Raw genomic sequence first — 22,318 nt, forward strand, 5'->3', positions numbered from 1 at the left:
GTTGCTATGCTCGCTGTTTTATCGGTTTCACTTTCGCTTTCGAAATCTATCACGTTCAGCTAAGAGGGGAGAGGATGGAAAGTGGGGGGCACAGTAACTCATTTGGGGGGGCACGTGGGGGGGGGGGGCACCATCCCAGTTGCTAAAAAAAAACCCCCGCGACCGCTCACACCTTATGTTTGTGGCTGAATGCAGATGATCATAATTGATGGACAACTATGTCCGTGAAAAGCAATCAGGTGCAGCTGAGGGTTCGGTGCCTTGCTCAGGTGGTGTTCAGGTGGAGAGAGCGCTGGACATTCACTCCCCCCACCTACAATCCCTGCCGGCCCGAGACTCAAACCCACGACCTTTGGAGTACGAGTCCAAATCTCTAACCATTAGGGCATGACTTCCCTGTGAATTCAATGTGAATTATGCCTAACAAAAATAATATCCATGGATGAATGTGGTTAACTATCCTGGCATGGGTTATTAAAGAAACAGTGCCATATCTGCGCAGCGTATAACTTGGGAAGGCTTGTCCTGTTTACCCACATTTAACTTCACTTTTCTCCTCATCACAGGAGTAATTTACTTGGTTAATTTCACTCTCCCCTTACTTTACCATTACAGATTAAATCAAATTTCACTGAAAGAAATCCTCAACCCAGCAAAAGTCCAGGGGAAGTCAGGGGTCCGGTTCTATTTACAGGCCCTTGTCTGGCCATCCTGGTGAAGATGTCCTGCTAATCCATTTATGCTGGCTGGGGTTAAAGAGGTGCCCACATCCTTACCAAGAGTCTTTCTGAATCAATTATAACAGGCTGAATTCTACAATTTTCTGAGTTTTATTGTGACGTGGTTAGATTTTCTTATTTTGCATCTTCATTCATCCAGTATATTCATTATGACATTCTTTTATGGTTTTATTACATAAAATTCATATTAATGTATTACTCATATACTCAAGTATTATGCATTTATATTCATAATTCCAGTTGAACACATATTTGTACTCGGTTTGTCTTTAATTTTCTTGGTATTAAGCACTCCCTTCTAAGTTTATATGATATTTAGCCTAGTGATATTTGAAGATTTTCTGCTCAAAGGGTGTAGAAATCTTTAATCTTTCCTTCTCTTTCTTGCTCTGAAGATCTTCATGTCTCGGCTCTTGAATATTACTCAAATCAGATTACTCCGATTGTTAGACTTTTATCTTCGATTCAGCAGAATATGTCCAGCTTGGATATTGTATCCAGTTTTTAATCTTTAGTTTTCATATTTTAACACTTAATCATCTGTAATCAGTATCACTTATACTTATAATTGATTTTTACTAAACTACACTTTTACAGAAAGACCTCGTCTGCCTGGATCTCTTCTCAGTGCATCATTAGCCAAAACCTTTTCTAGGAAAAAAATTAAAACTTCATGCCTTCTGACATTAAATGGGTGCTTAATATAAACTTTAATATGGCATTAAATCGCACTGACCAAAAAAAAATTATTTGGATGTGGCTTTGTAACGTTATACAATATTATATATTTAAATGTAATATAATTTAAAGCATCTTGGTTGACTGCAAACAGGTTCTGAACAGAAAAAAAAAAAGTGTGTAATTTTGTTTCATGCTAAAGTATTTTTTAAATTAAAAATAAAAATATTTTTTTCATTATTTCCTAACCCAAACCTACAAGTTCTCAATTAAAATCAAAAGGAATTTGAAATGTGATGTTACGGGACTTTAAGATCCCACAAGAAGATGTTAAGATATATATACACAATATAATGAAACATCAATAACTTTAAAGGCACCAAAGAATCATGAATCAACTCAAGAACTTCTTGAATCTTTTTGTCCACTGAAGAACCGATAAGGGTTTTACCTTCGAAAATCAGCACTATATTTAAAAAAAAAAAAAAAACAACTTTATGCTCATTTAAGACATGAAGAAATAATCTTTAAACATGATTTTGCAAAAAAAGCATAGCATTTATTTTAATTTATTAGGACCTAACAGTTATTCAAACGTTATTATCTGAACAAACAACAACAAACAATTCTTCATGTAAAATATCCAGTTGAGGCTCTGAAGGTGTATCAGGTGCGTCACATGACGGCACAGCTGGCGTCCTGATTGTGTCTCTGAGCCTGAAACACACACAACACACAACTGATCATTCACATGAGATGAACTCGAGCACAGCACAAACACTGACATCTGACTGAATCTGCAGCAGAAAGAACGAAACGAGGGACAAAACTGACCAGTTAAAAACCATGCACTCGCACGTACCAGCCTAAAACAAAGCAGTTTGTGATTTATGATACTATTAGTCAGGATTTAATGCAGATTAAAAGTGTCAGTCTTTCAAGTAAATCGACTTTTAGTAGTTAGAAAATAGATGCCTGCTCAGTGACGACAACCGTAATAATAATATTTAAATAGCAAAAGAGATGCATAAAACATCAGGTATATAAAATTGGTAATTAAATGAAAAATTAAATAAATATAAAATTAACATACAAATACATACCGAAAATAGAATTCAAATGCCAACAAATAAAAATAAATACACAATATAAAAAAAAAAAAAAAAAAATAAAAAAAACATAAAATGACTCAATACATAATATAAATAAAACAAACAAATGCATAAAATTGTAAGTCAATATTAAAAACAATATTCAATAATATATTGTATATAAATACACAAATATATACCTACAAAAAAAACAATACAAGAACAATACAAACAAAACAATACAAAATATAAATAAAAAACAAATACAAGAGATATAAAGACAAAAACAAAATATTAAATAAAAAAAGCAAACAAATAAAATGAATAAATTATAAAAACACACACACATACATACATACATACATACATACATATACACATATACACACACACACACACACACGGTTTCAGAAAAGCAAGCAAATAATTCCTTGTCACGTGGACAAAAAAAAAAAAACAACAACGTTTCATTAAAATTGCGAGCTCAAATCAAGAGGCTAAACTCTGGAGGCTGTTTGATGTGAAGAACAGTGTTAGTGTTGATTCCTGAGCGATGAGGAGGTTATAAGAGGCCGGTCAGAGGAGACACACGGGTTATAATGCGTTATAACGCTGAAGACGTGTGAGCAAACATGCAGAACATCTCACCTGCAGCCCATCAGGACAGAGAACAACATTTCTTTTTCCTTCTCTTGGGCTTTTACAAAACACAGATGAAGAAACCACATGAACACAGATGTTGTTTGAGAGCAAACAGCATGTTTTAAAGAAACAGAAACTAACAGATACACATTTATATTCATGCATTTGACAGATGCTTTCATTGCATTTAAAGTCTGTGTTTTATGAGTTTATAAACCCGTGATGTTCATCTGTTTGAGCTCAGACTCTGATATGAAGGGTTTACCTGTCGGCGCAGGTGAACGTCACGACTCATGATGTTCTCATCACACTCCAGATCCTCGTCAGCTTTACCCGGAACACACACCAGACAGAACTCTGCTGTCTCCTGTGACACACACACACACACACACACACACACACACACACACACACACACACACACACACAGAGAGATGACTGGGTAACATCTCATAAGTCTACAGTGGTCATTTTAGTGACCGCACTCTCAAAGGCAATCAGAAGTTCAGACTTCAAGCGTTTATATTCACTGAGAACTTCAAGCGATTAATCAGTATGACCGATGTTGAATTCTATAGAGCATGATTTAATATAATATTACTAACAAAAATACAGTTTAAATGACAAAAAGTTGCATAAAACAATTACTGAAATTATTTTAAAATAAAATAAACAAAGATCATATAAAACAATGATAAATGAATAATAAATGAAGTAAAATTATTAATATCACTATTAAATTAAATATTTAAATGCAAAAGCTGCATAAAACAAGATAAAATTGCTGAAATTTAAAAAGTAAAAAGATAAATAAAATATAAAAATAAATGATAAATAATAAATGAATAAATGTAAAACTTCAACTTGATTTTTCTGACTGACTTTGCTGACTATCAGCTTCAAACGAGTGTAGCCCAGTCATTTGTTGCTTGATTCCAACAAATCATCATCATTTTGCAAGTCTTTTAATGGAGAATGAAAATTTAAAAAACTCATTTTTGAGAGAGTACTTACTGCAACTCATTTTGCCAGCACTGGTCAATTATTCACTGACTAATAACCTGATCATATCGAGGATATGAAACGGATGTGAAACTCTCACCTCGTTCTGTGGGTTGAGCAGCGAGATGCGCGCCTCTCCAAATGGGCCCCAGGTCTCCTGGGTCCTGAGCACCAGATCGCCCCGGGGCGCCTGCTCCGCCGTCGAACCCGCGGCCCAGATCTGAACACACAGCACACGGCGTCAGACGCGGCTCACCGCACCGCAGTTACCCTGATCTCAGCGTGCTCACCGTCAGCGTCTGGCCCGCGCTCAGCACACACTGAGACGGGATCTGGAAGACCACCTCAGGAGCCTCGGCTTCACGCTTCCTCAACACCCAGCCGCCCAGAGACTGATCCTGAAACCATCATCAGCACACGCTCCGATTAACCAGCTCTGGATCATCCCAGACAGACATCATTACCAGTTATTTCATATTAATTTGTTACTTAAGTACTTGTGAGTACCAAACTACACTTAAAATATATAAAACTACGCAGACATAAAATTACAAATAAATAAACCAGAAACTGTCTCAAACTGTGCAGTTAAAAAAAAAAAAAAAAATTATATTGATATAAATTGAAAAATAAAACGATAGCAAATTACTAAAACTTTCAAATTAAAACGAAAAAAAAAAAAAAAAATATATATATATATATATATATATATATATATATATATATATATGGACACTAAGAAAAGAAAAAAGCGGCAAAAACAAAATTGCTTAAACTAATGAATTAAAAGAATTCAAAAAATAAAAACAATAAATTTTGAATAAAATGTAAATGAAAAACTTTCAAATTAAGATGAATATTTAAAACAAGTAATCTCTAAAATGTTACTAAGAATATTAAGAGATTAAGAAAATTAATGAGAGACAAAAAGACAAAATGAAAACCGAAAATTTGACTTTAAATATTTATAAAAACTTTACAATTATATTAAAACCCTAAACTCAATATTTAACTATACAGACATAAAAAAAATAAAATAATTTTTTTTAATTAAATTCACTATAAAATGAAAACAGAAAATACTAAATAATATAAACTTTATACACAAATGAAGAGGATGTACATTGTCGGAGTTGTTCTTGAGCGTGACGTAGCGTCCGTCCAGGTCGATCTCATCGATGGACATGTTTCCGCGTGAGGAGGAATGCTGGGAAAGCTTGTAGCTGGGGGACAGTCCTGAACTCGTGCCCTCGTGCTTGCGCTTCTTGGCCCAGTGTTTCCTGACGGGCTGAGCGTGGGTGCGAGAGAGCGCCGCCTGCTGGACCGGACTCGGGGACAGATTCAGTCTGAGAGCAGAACACACAGAAACGCCTCACTCTTTAGTTCATGTGAGATAATGTGCTTTTCACAGCATTTATTAATCTGTTAAATGTTGGCTAATAAAATAGCTTCTATTGTCCTCATTTGTAAGTCGCTTTGGATAAAAGCATTCGCTAAATAAATGACTAAATGTGAATGTAATGTTTGTTTATGTTAGTTCATAGTGCATGAATTAATGTGAACAGATACAACTTCTGAAATTAAAACTAATGTTGTAAATGTTAATTATAACTCCGGCATAGGGCCCAGAATCCACTGGAACCCTATGCTAGGGCGTACTCTATAAACGACACGCAGCCAGACTGTCGTAAGGTTGTGAAAAGTGGATTACGGCTACCGTATCAAAAACGGGCACGGATAAAGAAGATAGTCCAGAGATAGAAGCTCAGAAGTCACTATCAAAAAAGTCACTATCACTATCTCAGCCTTCAATACCATCATACCGGACATCCTCTTCAGCAAACTCACAGATCTGGGCTTCCCCTTACTCACCTGTACTTGGATCAGGAACTTCCTGACTGACCGCCTTCAGACGGTTAAACTCGGTCCCCATCTCTCTTCCACCCACACGCTCAGCACTGGCTCCCCTCAAGGGTGCGTGCTGAGCCCAATTCTGCAATGACTGCCGCCCAGTCCATCACCAGAACAACATCAAATTTGCAGATGATACTACAGTGGTGGGCCTAATCTTAAAGGGGGATGAGGCTGCCAATAGAAATGAGATCCTGAGATTGTCAGAGTGGTGTTCAGCCAACAACCTGACACTTAACACCACCAAAACAAAAACAAAGGAAATCATCCTTGACTTTAGAAGGCACAGGGCAGACCCCGCTCCCCTCTACATCAATGGAGACTGCGTAGAGAGGGTTCAAACATTCAAATTCCTCGGCACAATCATCTCAGCAGACTTCAAATGGTCAGCCAACACCACAGCAATCATCAAGAAGGCACAGCAGCGCCTTCACTTCTTGAGTGTTAAAGAAGAACAACCTAAAGGAGAAGCTGCTGGAGACCTTCTATCGCTCTGCGGAGAGCCTGCTGACATACTGTATCACAGTATGGTACCGTAGCTGTACTGAGGCAGAGAGAAAGGGAATACAGCGGATCATTAACACCGCGCAGAGGATCATTGGCTGCCCTCTTCCCTCCCTGAAGGACCTTTACAACTCCCGCTGCCTCAGAGCTCAGAACATTGGAAAAGACCACTCTCACCCTGGTTAAACTGCTGCCCTCTGGCAGGCACTACAGATGCATTAAATCACGGACCAATAGACTCAAGGACAGCTTCTTCCCCAGAGCTATAATCACACTGAACACTCACATGCACTGACATCTTACTCAGTACAATGTGTATTTGTGTATCATATTTCTGTGCAATCTCCATTCTTAGTCTTTATTCCTTCAGTCCAGTACAGCCTTGTATTCCTGTGAAATATCTTCACTTTTTGTGCAATGTTTTTATATTCTCATTCCAAATAGTTTTATTCAGAGCCAGAAGTCTACCTCATTAGTGCAATAATAATTTTGACAAACTGTGGCTTATTATTACATACATACACAAGCAACTCTTTCTATGTTCATTTTCTTTATTCTTTGTCTTAGCTTAAATATTTTAAATTGTACATCACTTTGTATTATGTATATTTATTTTGTATTTTTTGGTCCATTATGTAACATTCACCTTATGCAGAAGCTCTGCAATTTCGTTGTATCTTGTGTACAATGACAATAATGAAATTCTGTTCTATTCTATTCTTATGTGGATGAAAATTGAGATTAACCGACAGATGGCAAACATAGCGAGTGCATATGCACCACAAGTAGGATGCCTCGATGATATGAAACATCAGTTCTGGGAGCAAATGAGGGGGATGCTAAACTACATACCAGACACTGAACAGCTATGGATCGCAGGAGACCTCAACGGGCATGTTAGAGAAGACGATGCAAGCACAAGTGAATGCATGGGCAAACATGGTTATGAGAGGACAAATGAAGAAGGAAATTCTATAAATCAACTTTGCTGGAAGTCTGATCATCGTAAATACTTTTCCAAAAACAAAACTCAAAGATGACTTACTCAAGTGGTGGAAGAAACACAAGTTGACTATATACCATGCAGGAAAAACATGATGAAGCTAGTGACAGACTGCAGTGTTCTACCAAGTGAGGCTGTGGCAAAACAAACCAGTAGTGTGCAAGACCCAAATAAAATGTCTGAGATACCCAAGACATATGGCAATACAGAAAACTAAATGGTGGAAACTCACACAGAAGGAAACAAAGGAAAAGTGTGAGACAGCAATAAACGAAAAGCTCGAAAGCACAGAGAGATTGGGCAACAGTGAGTGAGACCATTAGGAAAATGGGAAAGGATAGAAACATCAGGAAAAGCAAAAGCGGGTAAAGAGACATGGTGATGGAATGAGGAAGTCCAGGAGGCGGTGCGGACGAAGAAAGAGAAGGAGAGAGACTTTAACAGGAATGATGACACCATCAAAGCATATAAAGAAGCAAACAAAACTGCGAGGAGAGCTGTGGCCAAAGCAAAATGTGAAGCATTCAAAGATCTGTACAAAAGCCTGGATTCACCTGAAGGACAACAGAGGGGCATACGAATAGCTAAAACAAGGAATAAGAACTCCTCAGACATCCACCAAGCAAAGCTAGTAAAAGAAAGATGGAAAAATCTTGTACGTTGATGACAAAATACAGGCAAGATGGAAAAACTACTTCGAGAATCTGATGAACATAGAAAATGAAAGGACCAGCAGAGTGGATGACAAGATATCAAAGGAGGTAAGGAAAGCCATTAACACAATGAAAACCGGGAAAACTACAGGCCCGGACAACATACCAGTAGAAGTCTGGGAATGCCTGGAAGAATATGGCACTGAACTCCTTGTCAAATGGTTTAACGATAATATAGAATCTGGAATCACGCCAGATGATTGGAGAAACAGCACCATAGTACCCATATATAAAAACAAGGGAGATCTACAAGACTGGAACGCATTATTGATCAAAGGCTAAGATATATAATACAAATCAGTGATCACCAGTTTGGATTCATGCCGGGAAGAAGTACCACCGATGCCATTTATGCTCTCCTCCAGCTGACTGAAGAGTTTTGTGAAGGACAGCAAAGCTTGCAGTGTGTGTTTATTGACCTTGAAAAAGGTCACCTCACCTCAGTCGTGGTATTGAGGGTGGAGAGAGTGTTGGTTATTCACTCCCCCCACCTACAATCCCTGCCGGACCTGAGACTCGAACCCACGACCTTCAGGTTACAAGTCCAACTCTCTATCCATTAGGCCACGACTACCCCTATAGAGACAGTGATGAAGCAGTGGCAGTAAAAAAAGTACAAGAACGATAGATGGAAGTAGCGGAAATGAAGATGCTGCGATTCTCCTTGGGACTAACAAAATATGACCAAGAGACAAATGACAATATCAGAAATCAGCTGAGAGTGAACAGACTAAGACGGCACGGTCACATATTGAGAAGAGATGATGAATACGTTGGAAAGAAAGTCAGAAAGACGCACTTCGGTACAAGAAGGAAAGGACGGCCAAAAAGGAGACTTGAAGATTGTGTGAACGAGGACATGAAGGCAGGAGAACAGGAGAAGTTGGAGACGAAGGATACGTACCGGCGACCCCACAGATAAAAGGGATTTAAGCCTGTAGAAGAAGTAAATGTTAATTATTATTATTATTCCTACTACTATTATTGGTATTATTATATCAATTTAAGTGACGCATAAAACATGAAGTACATAAAATGTTTGAAATGAACATTTAACCGAAAAAAAATAAAATAAAATAGTAACTATAATATATATATATGCAAGTTATTAGTTACTGTAATTTAATTGCTTTTCCCTTGAAAAAGGGATCACTTATTTTTTCTGTAATTTAATAACAGTTACTTCTAATGTAATTTAACTTAATGCTGTATAGACTGTAGAACATTTATACACGATACAATACAATAGTCGAATTAAAATCTAACCCTACAATTCAGGCTTTTTATGCACCCTTCTCACTTTAAATACTTTGGTCAGTTAATGAGAATATTAGTAACGCTTTAGTGTTATCAATATTAACTAGTTGGCTGTTTATTATTACTTAAAAACACATATTAATGTCTTATTCTGAAGACCTCGTAACAACTACTTTACGAAGCATTAATAAGCAGCAATTAGGAGTATTTTGAGGCAAAAGTCATAGTTAATTGTGAGAACTGGACTCTAATCTAAAGTGTGTCCAGAATAATTGATGTAGTTACTTGAACGAATTAAGAGAAGTGTTTCATGTCTATCCTTGCATCAATAATTAACTTGTCGAGGTTGATATAGGATTTAGAAAGTAATGAGTAATGGAGAGAGTAACTTGTACAGTAATCTAATTACACTGAAGACATAATTTGTTACTAGTTATTAATTACTTTTTAGTGCAATTTACCCAACACTGCCAAGTGGTTATCAGTCTTACTTTTCCAATACAAATAAGACCAGTCTGCAACCAGCCCCAGTTCTTTATTTAGCCTTGTAAGACCCTCATAAAAACACTTTCTCATTGGATCCAAGCAAATCTCATAGGTGACCTATTCTGATCTTAAGGCGAGTTGTCAGCTAAAGGGGAGTAGTTCTGTGTGCAGAAGTGCGGCTCACCGTTTCTCCTCTCCCTCCAGCATCTTGCGGTAGGCGTTGATCTCCATGTCCAGCATGAGCTTGACGTCCAGCAGGTTCTGGTACTCCTCCAGCTGCTCCTGCATCTGCTGCCTCATGTCTGCCATCTCCTGCTCCTTCTGCGAGAGCCGCTGCTGGTTCATCTGTCGCTCGCGGTCCAGCATCTGCTCCAGCTCCTGAACACGAGCCTCCAGAACCGCATTCTGAGCCACAGACACACCGAATATACGGATCACTCTTCTGCTCATAGAGGCTGCGTTTATATGATCAGAAATACGGTGAAATACTGTTAGAACGTAAACCAGCTGTTTTCTGTGTGAATATCTGTTAAACTCATTTATTTCTGCGATTTTCAGCATCATTATCTTCAGTGTCTCATGATCTTCAGAAATCATTCTAATATACTGATTTACTGCTCAAGAAACATTATTATTATTATCAATGTTGAAAACCGTTGTGCTGCACAATATTTTTGTGGAAACTGTGATACATGTTATTTTTCAGGATTCACAGATGAAGAGAAAGTTCAGAAGAACAGCATTTATTTGAAATATAAATCTTTTGTAACATTATAAATGTCTTTACTGGCACTTATAGTTATAATAAAACTATTTATTTATTTAAAAAAAAAAAAAATCATACCAAGTCCAAGCTTCTGAATGGTAGTTATATATAATATAAAATAAATAAATAAAAAAAAATCAGTAGGTATTTTGCATGAAGAAATTGTCACTTTTAATCAAATTTAATGCTAAAAGTAGTAATTTCTTAAAAAAAATATATATATCTTTTTCTTCATTTTACATTTAATCCTTTAGCAGACGCTTTTATTCAAAGTGACTAAGAAATGAGGAGAACGATAGAAGCAATCAGACCAATGAGAGAGAAGCAGTGCTGTGACAAGACTCAGTTAGTCTAACACAGTATACATAGTAAGGTGGGTTTTTTTTTAAATAAATTAAACCAAAACGAATAGAATAGGTAAGTGCTAGTATTAACTGGTCAGGTGCTGGCAAAAGACGGTGCTTGTCTTTAGACAGTGTTGGGAAAGAAAAGGAAAAATGTTGAACTAAAAAAAAAAAAAAGAAAAATACTGCATCCTTGCTGAATAAAAGTAAAAAAAATATTTACTGACCCTAAACTTTGTCAGCATTAGTTTAGATGAGCTTAAAATGAACAAATCTAAAAAAGCTCCCATTCTGATTTGATGGTCTATTCAGTCGTGAGTGGGGTCTCTACCCGTTTCTGCAGGTTGTTGATCTGGACCGACTGAGACTCCAGTCTGAGTTTGGTTCCCGCCAGCTCTTCTCTCGTCGAAGACGCAAAGTCGCTGTTCTTCACCGCCGTCTGCTTGGCGTTCTCCAGCTGCAAGAGATCAAGGCAAAGTGCTGAGGATCTGGAGGAGTGTGTGTCCTGTGGAATGACTAACGCGGCGTTACGGAGGTACCATGACAGACAGACGGGACTCAAACACTTCCTGCCGCTCAAACCCCTGAACTACAGTTTTCCTGCACCTCAGCTGAGAGACAGACGGATACATGCACATCTGACTGCTGGAAACTCACTTCAACCCTTAAATACAGAGGCGGACAGTAGTCAAGTATCTTTACTTTACTCAAGTACATTTAAAAAGTAGGGTACAACGGTGCCTTTGATATTTCATCTAAACCACTAGATGGAAAGTGCTACGCCACGTTTGTGCCAAACATTCACTTTTCAAGATACACATGTATATTTATCTGATCCTTGATGCAAAGTTGATTCTGTGCTTACTTGATCTAATATTTGATGTTTTTAAAAATGTTGTAGATTTAAGTAGGAAATGAGAATCGCTAAAATCAATGCATATATATTTTGAGACAAAGGTCTTAAAAATGTTCAGTTTTGTTTAAGATGATTAAAGCAACAGTTTTTAAGTAACGAAAGAATATGTAAAAGTATGGTATTTGGGGTAAAAAGCGCCCCTGCTGTTGGGGCTAAAGGCACCGTTATTAACATGATAATTAATAGATCGATGACATGGTTAGATTCAGATGGTAAATATCATATATTATTATGTTGGGTGTCCATATTAGAGATAAGCACCATGTTTAGAATGAAACCATATTTAAAAACATGATATTAATCATATAATATAATAAAATATCATTTGCTGTTACTACTGTAAATATATATTCAATTATTATCGGATCTCCTTCCATGCTTTCAGAATCTTTAATGATTTTATTTCTGTATTTAATTTTTTTTTTTATATTAATGATGTTAATGACAGTATATTTATTGAACAATTATTTTCCAAATAAGCAGAAAATAACTTTGCTAAAGTGATTGTTTCGAACAAGTATTAACTTTAAAAACATTGTAGCTGAAGCATGTATCAATACCCCTCCTCTTGCCACCTCATACATTTATAAGACTTTTAAACCAAATAAACGACTTTAATGGAGCAACAGATTTTGTGAGAAAATAATGTTCAATAAAAGCATGTGTTTTTTTCTGCAATTATGCATTTTAGGTGCAGTGAATAGCACATTTTCTCTTAAGGCCTATATGTAGTTTTTCACATCCATTCCTTTACTGCACTACATTCATAAATAAAGTTGTTTGTGTTACCTTGAATACAAGAAAGTGCTACATTTTAATGTTCTTAAGTATTAAAGTAAATCTTTGAATTACTTTTACTTGAGAAAAAGAAAATCGATTTAATCACTTTACCAAGCTATTACTACATTTACCCCCTTTTTGTTCATAAAAAAAAAAAAAAAAAAAAAAGAAATTCAATTAAATAAATTTTTACAAGACCTACAACAGCAAAACAACTGTGATGTGAGAATTTAGGGAACTTACTGCACTATATGAAATGTATAAGAACATAAAAAATTGATAACAGTATTAACTCCACTGGAATATCAAAAACTGTCCAAATCTATGAAACCTACAAATTTTGTTTTTGTAAAAAAAACAAAAAAAACAAATGTTACTCTTAAATGTTTTAACTAATAGGGCTGGGTTTTGACGCAATTAAATTTCTCGATTCCCAAATCGATTCGATATGGATTACTTTGGATATATCAGGTACAGCACACATGCCAAATTTAAGGAAAAAAAATAAAATCTCTTAACTAATGCTGTAAAATATACATGAGAGTTGGTTGGTACTACATTACTATAATATTGAAGGTGAAAACAGACTATACAACTGCTTAAATTACACTTAATGAAGTTTTTATAATCACAAAGCAATAAGCCCCGTGATGCCGTGGTTTACAGTGAATTTATAACAGCTAAGGGCCGTTGTTAGGCACGACGTGAAGCGGAGTTATAAAGCCGTTATAAATTCACTGTAAACCACGGCTTCACGGGGCTTATTGCTTTATGTGATTGTTTTATAATAAAAGTTACAAAGCAAATAAAATGTAATGATATTAATAAAAACATTATTCTTCCGCCAATGTAGTTCCTCAGAAATGGTTGTAAGTGGTTACAGAGCAACACAAAGAAAACAAAAGGTGTATGTTTGTAAAAAAAGAGAAATCCAAGGCACTCTTCAAAATTATTTAAAAAGCCTTTATTATACTGACTATTTCTTGATTATAAAATTTAAAAAGACACGGGAAGAAGCAACCCACGCGTAGCGATGCAAAACACCTTCTTCAGGGTGTGCTTCCCAGACAAACAATTTCCCTTTTGTGTGTAATAATTAGAAACACCTGAGAGACATGGTAAAATACCACATGAAGCACATCAAGACGATCCACCAGGTGGCTCAGTATAATAAAGGCTTTTTAAATAATTTTGAAGAGTGCCTTGGATTTCTCTTTTTTTACATCCATTTGAATTCTCGACCCCAAAGAGCACCTTCAAATATCTCATTGAACTCCCTGGATTTTGTTTGTCTTTTAATTAAAAGGTGTACGTGTAGAGTCATTTACAATGGCTTCGAACGAGGCTCAACCAATCAGAATCAAGGACTTTTTTTTAAAATAATAAACATTTAAATGGTGGCTGTCATAAAAATATGTATTAAACATTGAAGAACAGTAAAAGTTATAATGAATGTGTTATATGGTGCATATATTTAGCAAAATGCCCCTCTCTACAGACTAATGAGTTTATGTCCCCGAATGTGTTCTGAGGTGAATGTGGCGTTACATGACATGCTTTACAAGAAGTTATATTGCTGTCTTTGCGTGGCTGAAACACTGAGCGATTGCAAAAGACCGTTCCGTCCATTAACTGAGAACAGGCTAGACTAATAGATTCTTAGGATTTAAGAATCGATATACTTTCATAAAAATGAGAATCGATTCAAATCAAGATATCCATATTTTATACCCAGCCCTATAAACTAAATCTATTAATTTTACCAGCATAAACTTTCACTTTCAGATGAAAAGGATGAGGAACGGCCTGAATCGCTTCAACAGGTGGCAGTGCAATGTCAACTTCTCTTTTAAACTTTATTTTTATGTCAAATTTATTTTACTCTACACCTGTGGGCTGTATTTCATTAGATATAGTTTATTGTTGCGTTACATTTGTATTTTTTTCATCATGTTTATTTGTTATGACATCTTTTGTCCGTTTATAATGTCTTGGTGCATATTCAAATTTACCAATAGAATTCAATCCTAAATATGAGAGAGATAAGAAAGAGGCTAAATGTATTTTACTAAAGTACTTTGAGAAATCTAACTAACACGTATAGAAAACAAACGGTATAATTTCACGAGTAAAACCACAGTTTCACTGACGGGTCAAAACTGACCTAAAAGCGAAACCTCAATTTAGTTTAAATATTTTAATAAATCTGGAATAATAACAGCGTGTATTTTGATATTCTTAATCCATTTGCAATAATTTTTTCCCCCATACTAAAAACTACCCAAACACAAAACCTGTAATGATTTAGTAAAAAAAAAAAAAAATTTGTAAAAATCAGGAAATAGAAGTAATCCATATGCAATTCTTTTCTCCAATACTAAAAACTATGGATTTGTTTTAGTGCTGTCAAACGATTAAATCGTATCCAAAATAAAAGTTTGTTTACCATGTATTTTATTTATATATATATATATATATATATATATATAAAAATAATATTTAAATTATATTAATATAAATATATATTGTATGTGTGTGTATTTGCATATACATAAATATACACAGTACACAAACATCTCTAAACAAATTTGTTTTTTGGATGCGATTAATCGCATGACAGCACAAATTATAATTTTTCTTTTTTTTTTACAATTTATGAAACGTGTCCGGGTCAAAACTACACCCGGTGCAGTAAGGTCAGTTCCTTCACCGGTGTCATCGGTTTTGTATGCAAAGTAATGCCATATTTCTCTTCTACTGTTCTCTTTATTTATTAATTTCGGGTGCGTTGACAGTTTAATCTGATGATCCATCACATTGTTCTGTTGTCACATTTACCGGTTGCACAGCAATTTGGGAAACACTGCCACCAACAGGTGTATTTCACAACTGCAGCGTATGATATACCGAATTGAGCAAAAATTATGATATCGTACCGTTTGAAATATAATATATACATTTCAGCTTTTATTTACAGGTATTTTCATCTGGATCTGATACACAACTTAGAAGATAGCACCTTTTGTTTGAACCCACCCATTTTTCATGTTACCAAAAGTATTGGAACATGTGACTGACAGGTGTGTTTTGTTGCCCTGGTGTGTCCTATTAATTGATTATTCAAACAATAAATAGCACTGAATGTCTGCGCTCAGTTTCAGATCCGTGCAGACTGCATTTATAGTTAGTTAGACGTGTAACCAACATGAACCAGAGAGGTGTCTATGGGTGAAAAACGAGCAATTGTGAAGCTGAGAGGAGATGAAGAATCAATCAAACCATTGCACAAACACTGGCAATAGCAAGTACAACCATTTGTAATCTCCTGAGGAAGAAAGAAACCACTGGTGTACTAAGTAACACCTCAAACGGGTAGATCAAGGAAAACATCTGCAGTTGATGACAGAAACATTGTGACAGCTGTAAAGAAAGACCCTAAAACAACTGTTAGTGACATCAGCAACAACCTCCAGAGGGCAGGAGTGAAGGTATCACAATCTACTGTTCGCAGAAGACTTCATGAACAAAAGTACAGAGGCTACACCAGAAGATGCAAACCACTCATTAGCAAGAAGAATAGGAGACGAGACTCAAATTCTGGGACAAGGTTTTATGGACCAGCTAAAGTTTGGAGAAAGAAAGGATCTGCTCATGATCCCAAACATACAAGCTCATCTGAAACACAGTGTGCACAGGTGTACATTATAGTACACATTACACAAGTAATGTAATGTAATGGCTTGGGCTTTCATCGCTTCTTCTGGGACAGGCTCATTAATCTTCATTAATGATGTAACACATGATGGCAGCAGCAAAATTAACTCAGAAGTCTACAGAAATATTTTGTCTGACAATTTACAGAAAGATGCAACCAAACTGATTGGGAGATCCTTCATCATGCAGCAAGATAATGACCCAAAACATAATGCCAAAACAACAAAGGAGTTCATCAGGGGCAAGAAGTGGAAGGTTTTAGACTGGCCAAGTCAATCTCCACACTTAAACCCTGTAGAGTATGCATTTTGCCTGCTAAAGAAGAGACTGAAGGGAGTAACCCCCCAAAACTGAAAGAGGCTGCAGTGAAAGCCTGGAAAAGCATCACAAAAGAAGAATGCAAAAGTTTGGTGACGTTAATGGGTCACAGGCTTGATGCAGTTATTGAAAGCAAAGGATTTGCAACTAAATATTAAGTCTTTTTCACTTTAATCTGTGTTAATTCTATCTGTTCCAATACTTTTGGTAAAAAATGGGTGGGTTCAAACAAAAGGTGCTATCTTCTAAGTTGTGCATCAGATCCAGATGAAAATACCTGTAAATAAAAGCTGAAATGTTAATCTCTCATCTCATATTCATCTTTTGATGTCAAACCCAAATGCTTTCAGTCTACAGCAAAAATAAAGGAATTGGCCTTACTGTTCCAATACTTGGAGGGCACTGTATATATTCATATTCACATAAGCTGACCTCGGTGAGAAATCTTTTTTATAATATAAAGAAAAAATAAAATAACGAGTGCTTCTGAACAAAGCTGTCTGGTGAGAACTCAAGCCGGCGGTTGTACCTTAGCACCGAAGGTTTTCTCCAGCTCCTCTTTGTACTGCTGGATTTGACCTTCATGTTCTTCTCGGAGCTGCTTCATGGCTTCGGCTAGTTTCCCCTCGAACTCCTTCTGTCTGCCGCTGTCCAGCTCCATCAGCCGGCTCTCGTGCCGACTGCGCATCTCCCGCACCTCCTGTGCACACAGCGCAGACGCAGTCACAACACTGCTCCGATCACACACACACACACACGCAGAGCTCTCTCAAATTCAACCTGCTCGCCGAGGTGCTTCTGGAAGTCCAGCTGCTCCTGAAGCGTCTGGATCTGGTTCTCAGCGTCCACGCGCCGCAGCATCTCCGAGTTCAGCTGCGTCTTCATGTTCTGCAGCGCAGACTCCAGCTGTGAGCAGAAGGCACTTCACTTTACACCTCAGGTGCAGAAATTACTGCACATAAAACTCAAGCTGGGCACGACCTACACATCTGGGGCCGTATTCACGAAACATCTTAAGGCTAAAAGTAGCTCATAACTCACCGATTAAAACCTTAAAAATAGAGCATTTCACAAAGTGTTTTAGCACTAAATCTATGTGAAACGTTAGGAGCAGCGAAGAGGACATCATGCCAGCATCAAGCCTATTTTCATGGCAATCTCTGAATAAATTATACAAGGTATACAATTAACAAAAAGCTATAAAAAGACATCTCAGATCTACTCTAGACAAAAATTCTAAAACACATTCAGGTGATACATTTTTTAAATAAATCAGTTAAACACCTCTGAATAAAACCCTTGTCTATTCACATTAAAAACAGTACAATCTAATAAAATATGCTTCACAGTCATTTGGCAAGTAAGGAATGATGGTGGTTCTTCACCTTTTAATAAATATCCATGTGTATGACCTAAAAGGCACCTTGTAAAAACAACTTGATCATACCGAGATTTAAAATTAGTAAAAAAAAAAATATCCTAAAATAGCTTTCGCCGACAATCTGCCGCAGAACGTAAATATTTTAGAAACATTTGGCGATAATGAGCTTTTTAAAAAGGTATCAATTTTGGTTTTGGAGGTTATTCCAATTCCAAATTGTCCTTTGATTGTAGCGAAGCCAACCCCGTCCTTACTCTTAGCTTAAGACTTCTCCCTATTCCTCAGTAAAAGTGAATAGGCTTTAAGAGGAAACGCTTAGCTAAAAGCTTTTACTGCTATATAGGAGAACTCGTAGTGGTGAGATAAATAACTGTATACAGGTCGAAAAAACAAAATTACTAAAAACGAACTAAAAAGTTAAAGACGAATAAATATAAAAAAATATTATCACTAATGAGATAAAATTAAACCATTTATTACTTGAAAGAAAACTTTAACTGAAATAAAATATTTTAGATTGTTGCCAAAACATCTAATTTTCATACTTGATTGTATAATTAATAAATATATAAACAAAAACACAATTACTACAACTAACTAAAGTTAAAATGAAGAGAAAAAATAAAAATAAAACATTTCCACATTTATTTTACAACATTTTCTTTACTTGAAAACAACTTTATTTTATCTAGTTGCCAGAAAAACTCATTTTCTTTAAGTATAATTTGAAGAAATTAAAACTGAAATAACCCTTTATATAAAAAAAATAACCCCGCACAAAATTACCACAATTAAAATTAAAAATAAAATTGATAGTTATAGTATCACAATGGCACTAAAACACCACCGACACAGTTTGTGGATCTCCGTCACAATGCAGACTAATATATTCCAGTTTAGCTGGAAGCACAGCTTGACTTCTAGTGATGGAGTGAAGCGCCAGTTAGTGCAAACACTGTATAAACCCCTTCAGATTGTGTGGTTTGTTCTGGACTCACATTCGCCGCTTGACTCCTGAGCTCAGAAATCTCATTCTCCAGCCGGCGGTTGGTGGCCAGTAAATTGGCATAATCGGCTTCTTTTGAGTTCAGAGCGGCTTCGAGATTCCTCCAGTGTCCCACAGCCGTGGTCAGCTCACTCTCCTTCTTATTATTCCTGAGACACCAGCCAACAAATATTATATTCATAACGCTGCACTGACAGCAATCTGCAGCAACACAACTGGAACAAACACTTTATACATCATTATCCAAATTCACAACAAAATGCAAAAGGTGTATGTTTTGACAGGCATGTAATGAGATATCAGTCTATAAGTAATTTATCAGAGGCCCCAATATTACACGCCAGACAGTCAGTTAGTAAAAGTGTGTGAAGATCAACTAAAATAACAGTAAAAACATCCTATTCATTTTCTTAGGTGTCATTTTCTCCTTAAGGGGAGTCACTCATTTCTCATTTGTAAGTTACTTTTGATTAAAACAAAACTAATTTATACATATACAAATAACGTAAATGTAAAATAATAATTGCAATAATGATAAAAAAAAAAAATCTATAAAAATAACAGAACTGCAGTCAAAAAGTCTATTAAAACTAGTTTTAAACGAACTGTTAATTAGATAAATGCAGCAGTAATAATGATATTATTATTATTCAATAAATAAATGTAAAAACAACAAGTGTCAAAGACAGCAAATCTGTAAAAAAACTAGGTTCCAAACTACTACTACATTTAATATTAATTTGTATTCTTATTGTTATTATTTCTGTCTTTATTATTGTAAATAAAGAAATAATACTTGTGAAATTATATTAAAAAAAAATATACACACTTTATAATAGAAAAAAAGTAAAAAAAAAAAACAACAAGTCTGTAAAAACTAGTTTTAAAACAACTGCCAATTAAGTGAAAGTTATCAACGTAATAATGTGATTCAAATTAATAAAAAATAATAAAACAGGTATATTTGTAGCAATAGCCAACAATACATTGTATGAGTCAAAATTATACATTTTTCTTTTATGCCAAAAATCATTAGGATATTAAGATCATGTTCCATCAAGATATTTTGTACATTTCCTACCATAAATATATTAAAACTTAATTTTTGATGAAGGTAGAGTGGGGGAAAACTATCCTAACAAATCATACATCAATGGAAAGATTATTTATTCAGCTTTCAGATGATGTATAAATCTTGAATATGTTGACCCTTTGTTTTGTGCTCCAGGGTGACAGCTGTGTTTTGATGAATGTATTAATAACCTGGTGCTGAGTTTGCGGTGCTCCTCCTGCAGCTGCGTCAACTCGATCTGGAGCCTTGCGCGCTCGTTCGCGGTGGCGTCCAGCGTCTTGCGCGCGTCCGCGAGCTCGGTCTCGTACAGGCGGCGCACGCCCCCGACCTCCCTGCGCGCGTGCTCCTCCTTCTCCTCCAGCAGCAGCTGCATGGAGCTCTTGTCGCTCTCCAGCTGTCGCACCCGCTCGATGTAGTTGGCCAGGCGGTCGTTGAGCTGCCGCAGGTCCTCTTTCTCCTGCAGACGCGTCAGGCGCGTCGGGCTGACGCCGGACGGAGACGCGCCGCTCCGCCTGGAGGAGCGCACGGCGGAGGCGCGGCTCTCCATCGGGGTGGAGGTGATCATGGCCATCGCTTTACCCCGAAAACAACCGATAGAGAAGAGCAGGAAGTCAAGCGAAGCGCTGACTCAGACTGAGACGCGTCGCTCGCTCGCGTGTGTTTGACGCGTTTGGAAACTCAATTGCGCTTCATTGCTATCAGCTGCGCAGTGACGTCACATCACAAGACCGCACGCGCACGCGCATTTAAAGGGAAAGATGGAATAAAAACAAACGCAGCAAAAACCTGTATATAATATTTTGGCACTGGCGTCTAAATGTGATTATTAACTAAAACTCTCAGATATCTTGACATTTAAAAGTGCACGTTTGCGTTTAATAATTTACTTAATTATAGTAGGCTAATTTATACATGTGACCCTGGAGCAGTCATAACCAGTCAGTTTTCTGAAATTGGGTTTTCTACATCATCTGAAAGCTGAATAAATAATCTTTCCATTGATGTATGGTTTGTTATGATAGGACAATATTTGTCTGAGATGCAACTATTTGAAAATCTGGAATCTGAGGGAGCAAAAAAATCTAAATATTGAGAAAATCACCTTTAAAGTTGTTCAAATGAAGCTCTTAGCAATGCATATTACTAATCAAAAATGAAGTTTTGATATATTTATGGTAGGATATTTACACTATCTTCATGGAACAGGATCTTAATGATTTTTGTCATAAAAGAGAAATGTATAATTTTGACCCATATAATGTATTGTTGTCTATTTCTACAAATATACCTGTGCTACTCATGACTGCTTTTGTGCTGCAGAGTCACATATAATTTTACTTAAAAAAAAAAAAAGATATAAGTCCCTTAAAGTACCTTTTTAATTAATCTTAAATTGAATTATATGAACGTTTAAGATCTCAAGTACTCATTACACCGCAGTGCACTTCTCCACAAGGGCTGCAGGATCTCATTTACTCAACTATCTTCACATTCAATGACAGTGCATATTTATTTACTTTAAAATAAATGCTTTTTTCTTCTTTTTTTAATATTTAATGGTATTTTGCATATCCTCATGGGACCCAGACAAAAAGGTTTTGTTAATTTAGTATGTTTTTCCTGTTTAGAACATAAGAAAAAAATGGAAAATAACAAATTTTAAAAAATATTTTATGATATGTCCTCTGTAGAGGACACCAGGACTTAAACAATAAAATAAAATGACATGAAGAGACATAAATGGGCAAAAACAATTCATTTTTAGGCCTCAGGGTTTTTATACCAAGATGATGTTATGAAAGAATGATCTGATATACCATTTTGCTTTATGGAATGTTGGTTGTCCCATTATATACAATGTATCTATCTAATTTGCATGTGTTCTTGGGCCAACATGTAATGAAAAAAGATATTATTTCATAGGAATATTGAACTATAATTTATTTCTCCCATAATGTGTAATAAGCATGCTTTAAGTCCTGGTGTCCTCTAGT

General features: G+C 36.1%; 1 protein-coding gene across 2 annotated transcripts; it reads right to left on the bottom strand.

Moving 5' to 3' along the window:
* Positions 1-1,952: 1,952 nt before the first annotated feature.
* Positions 1,953-21,947, bottom strand: LOC306860353 (lamin-B3-like). Of its 2 annotated transcripts, XM_079402011.1 has the most exons (12): positions 20,516-21,947; positions 19,245-19,401; positions 17,646-17,771; positions 17,395-17,565; positions 11,469-11,594; positions 10,212-10,432; positions 5,277-5,499; positions 4,444-4,551; positions 4,254-4,373; positions 3,417-3,518; positions 3,158-3,206; positions 1,963-2,135 (listed from the first exon to the last, which is right to left on the bottom strand). In XM_079402011.1, exons 1-11 carry the CDS (start codon positions 20,893-20,895, stop codon positions 3,168-3,170), a joined length of 1,773 nt encoding a protein of 590 aa, XP_079258137.1. In that variant the 5' UTR covers positions 20,896-21,947; the 3' UTR covers positions 1,963-2,135; positions 3,158-3,167. The 2 variants fall into 2 exon arrangements, with proteins under 2 accessions (XP_079258136.1, XP_079258137.1); XM_079402010.1 differs by lacking the exon at positions 3,158-3,206 and having other exon boundaries at positions 1,953-2,135.
* Positions 21,948-22,318: the final 371 nt, after the last annotated feature.

The sequence above is a fragment of the Barbus barbus genome (assembly GCF_936440315.1).
Source record: "Barbus barbus genome assembly, chromosome: 41".
In the NCBI taxonomy this organism is placed as follows: Eukaryota; Metazoa; Chordata; class Actinopteri; order Cypriniformes; family Cyprinidae; genus Barbus; species Barbus barbus.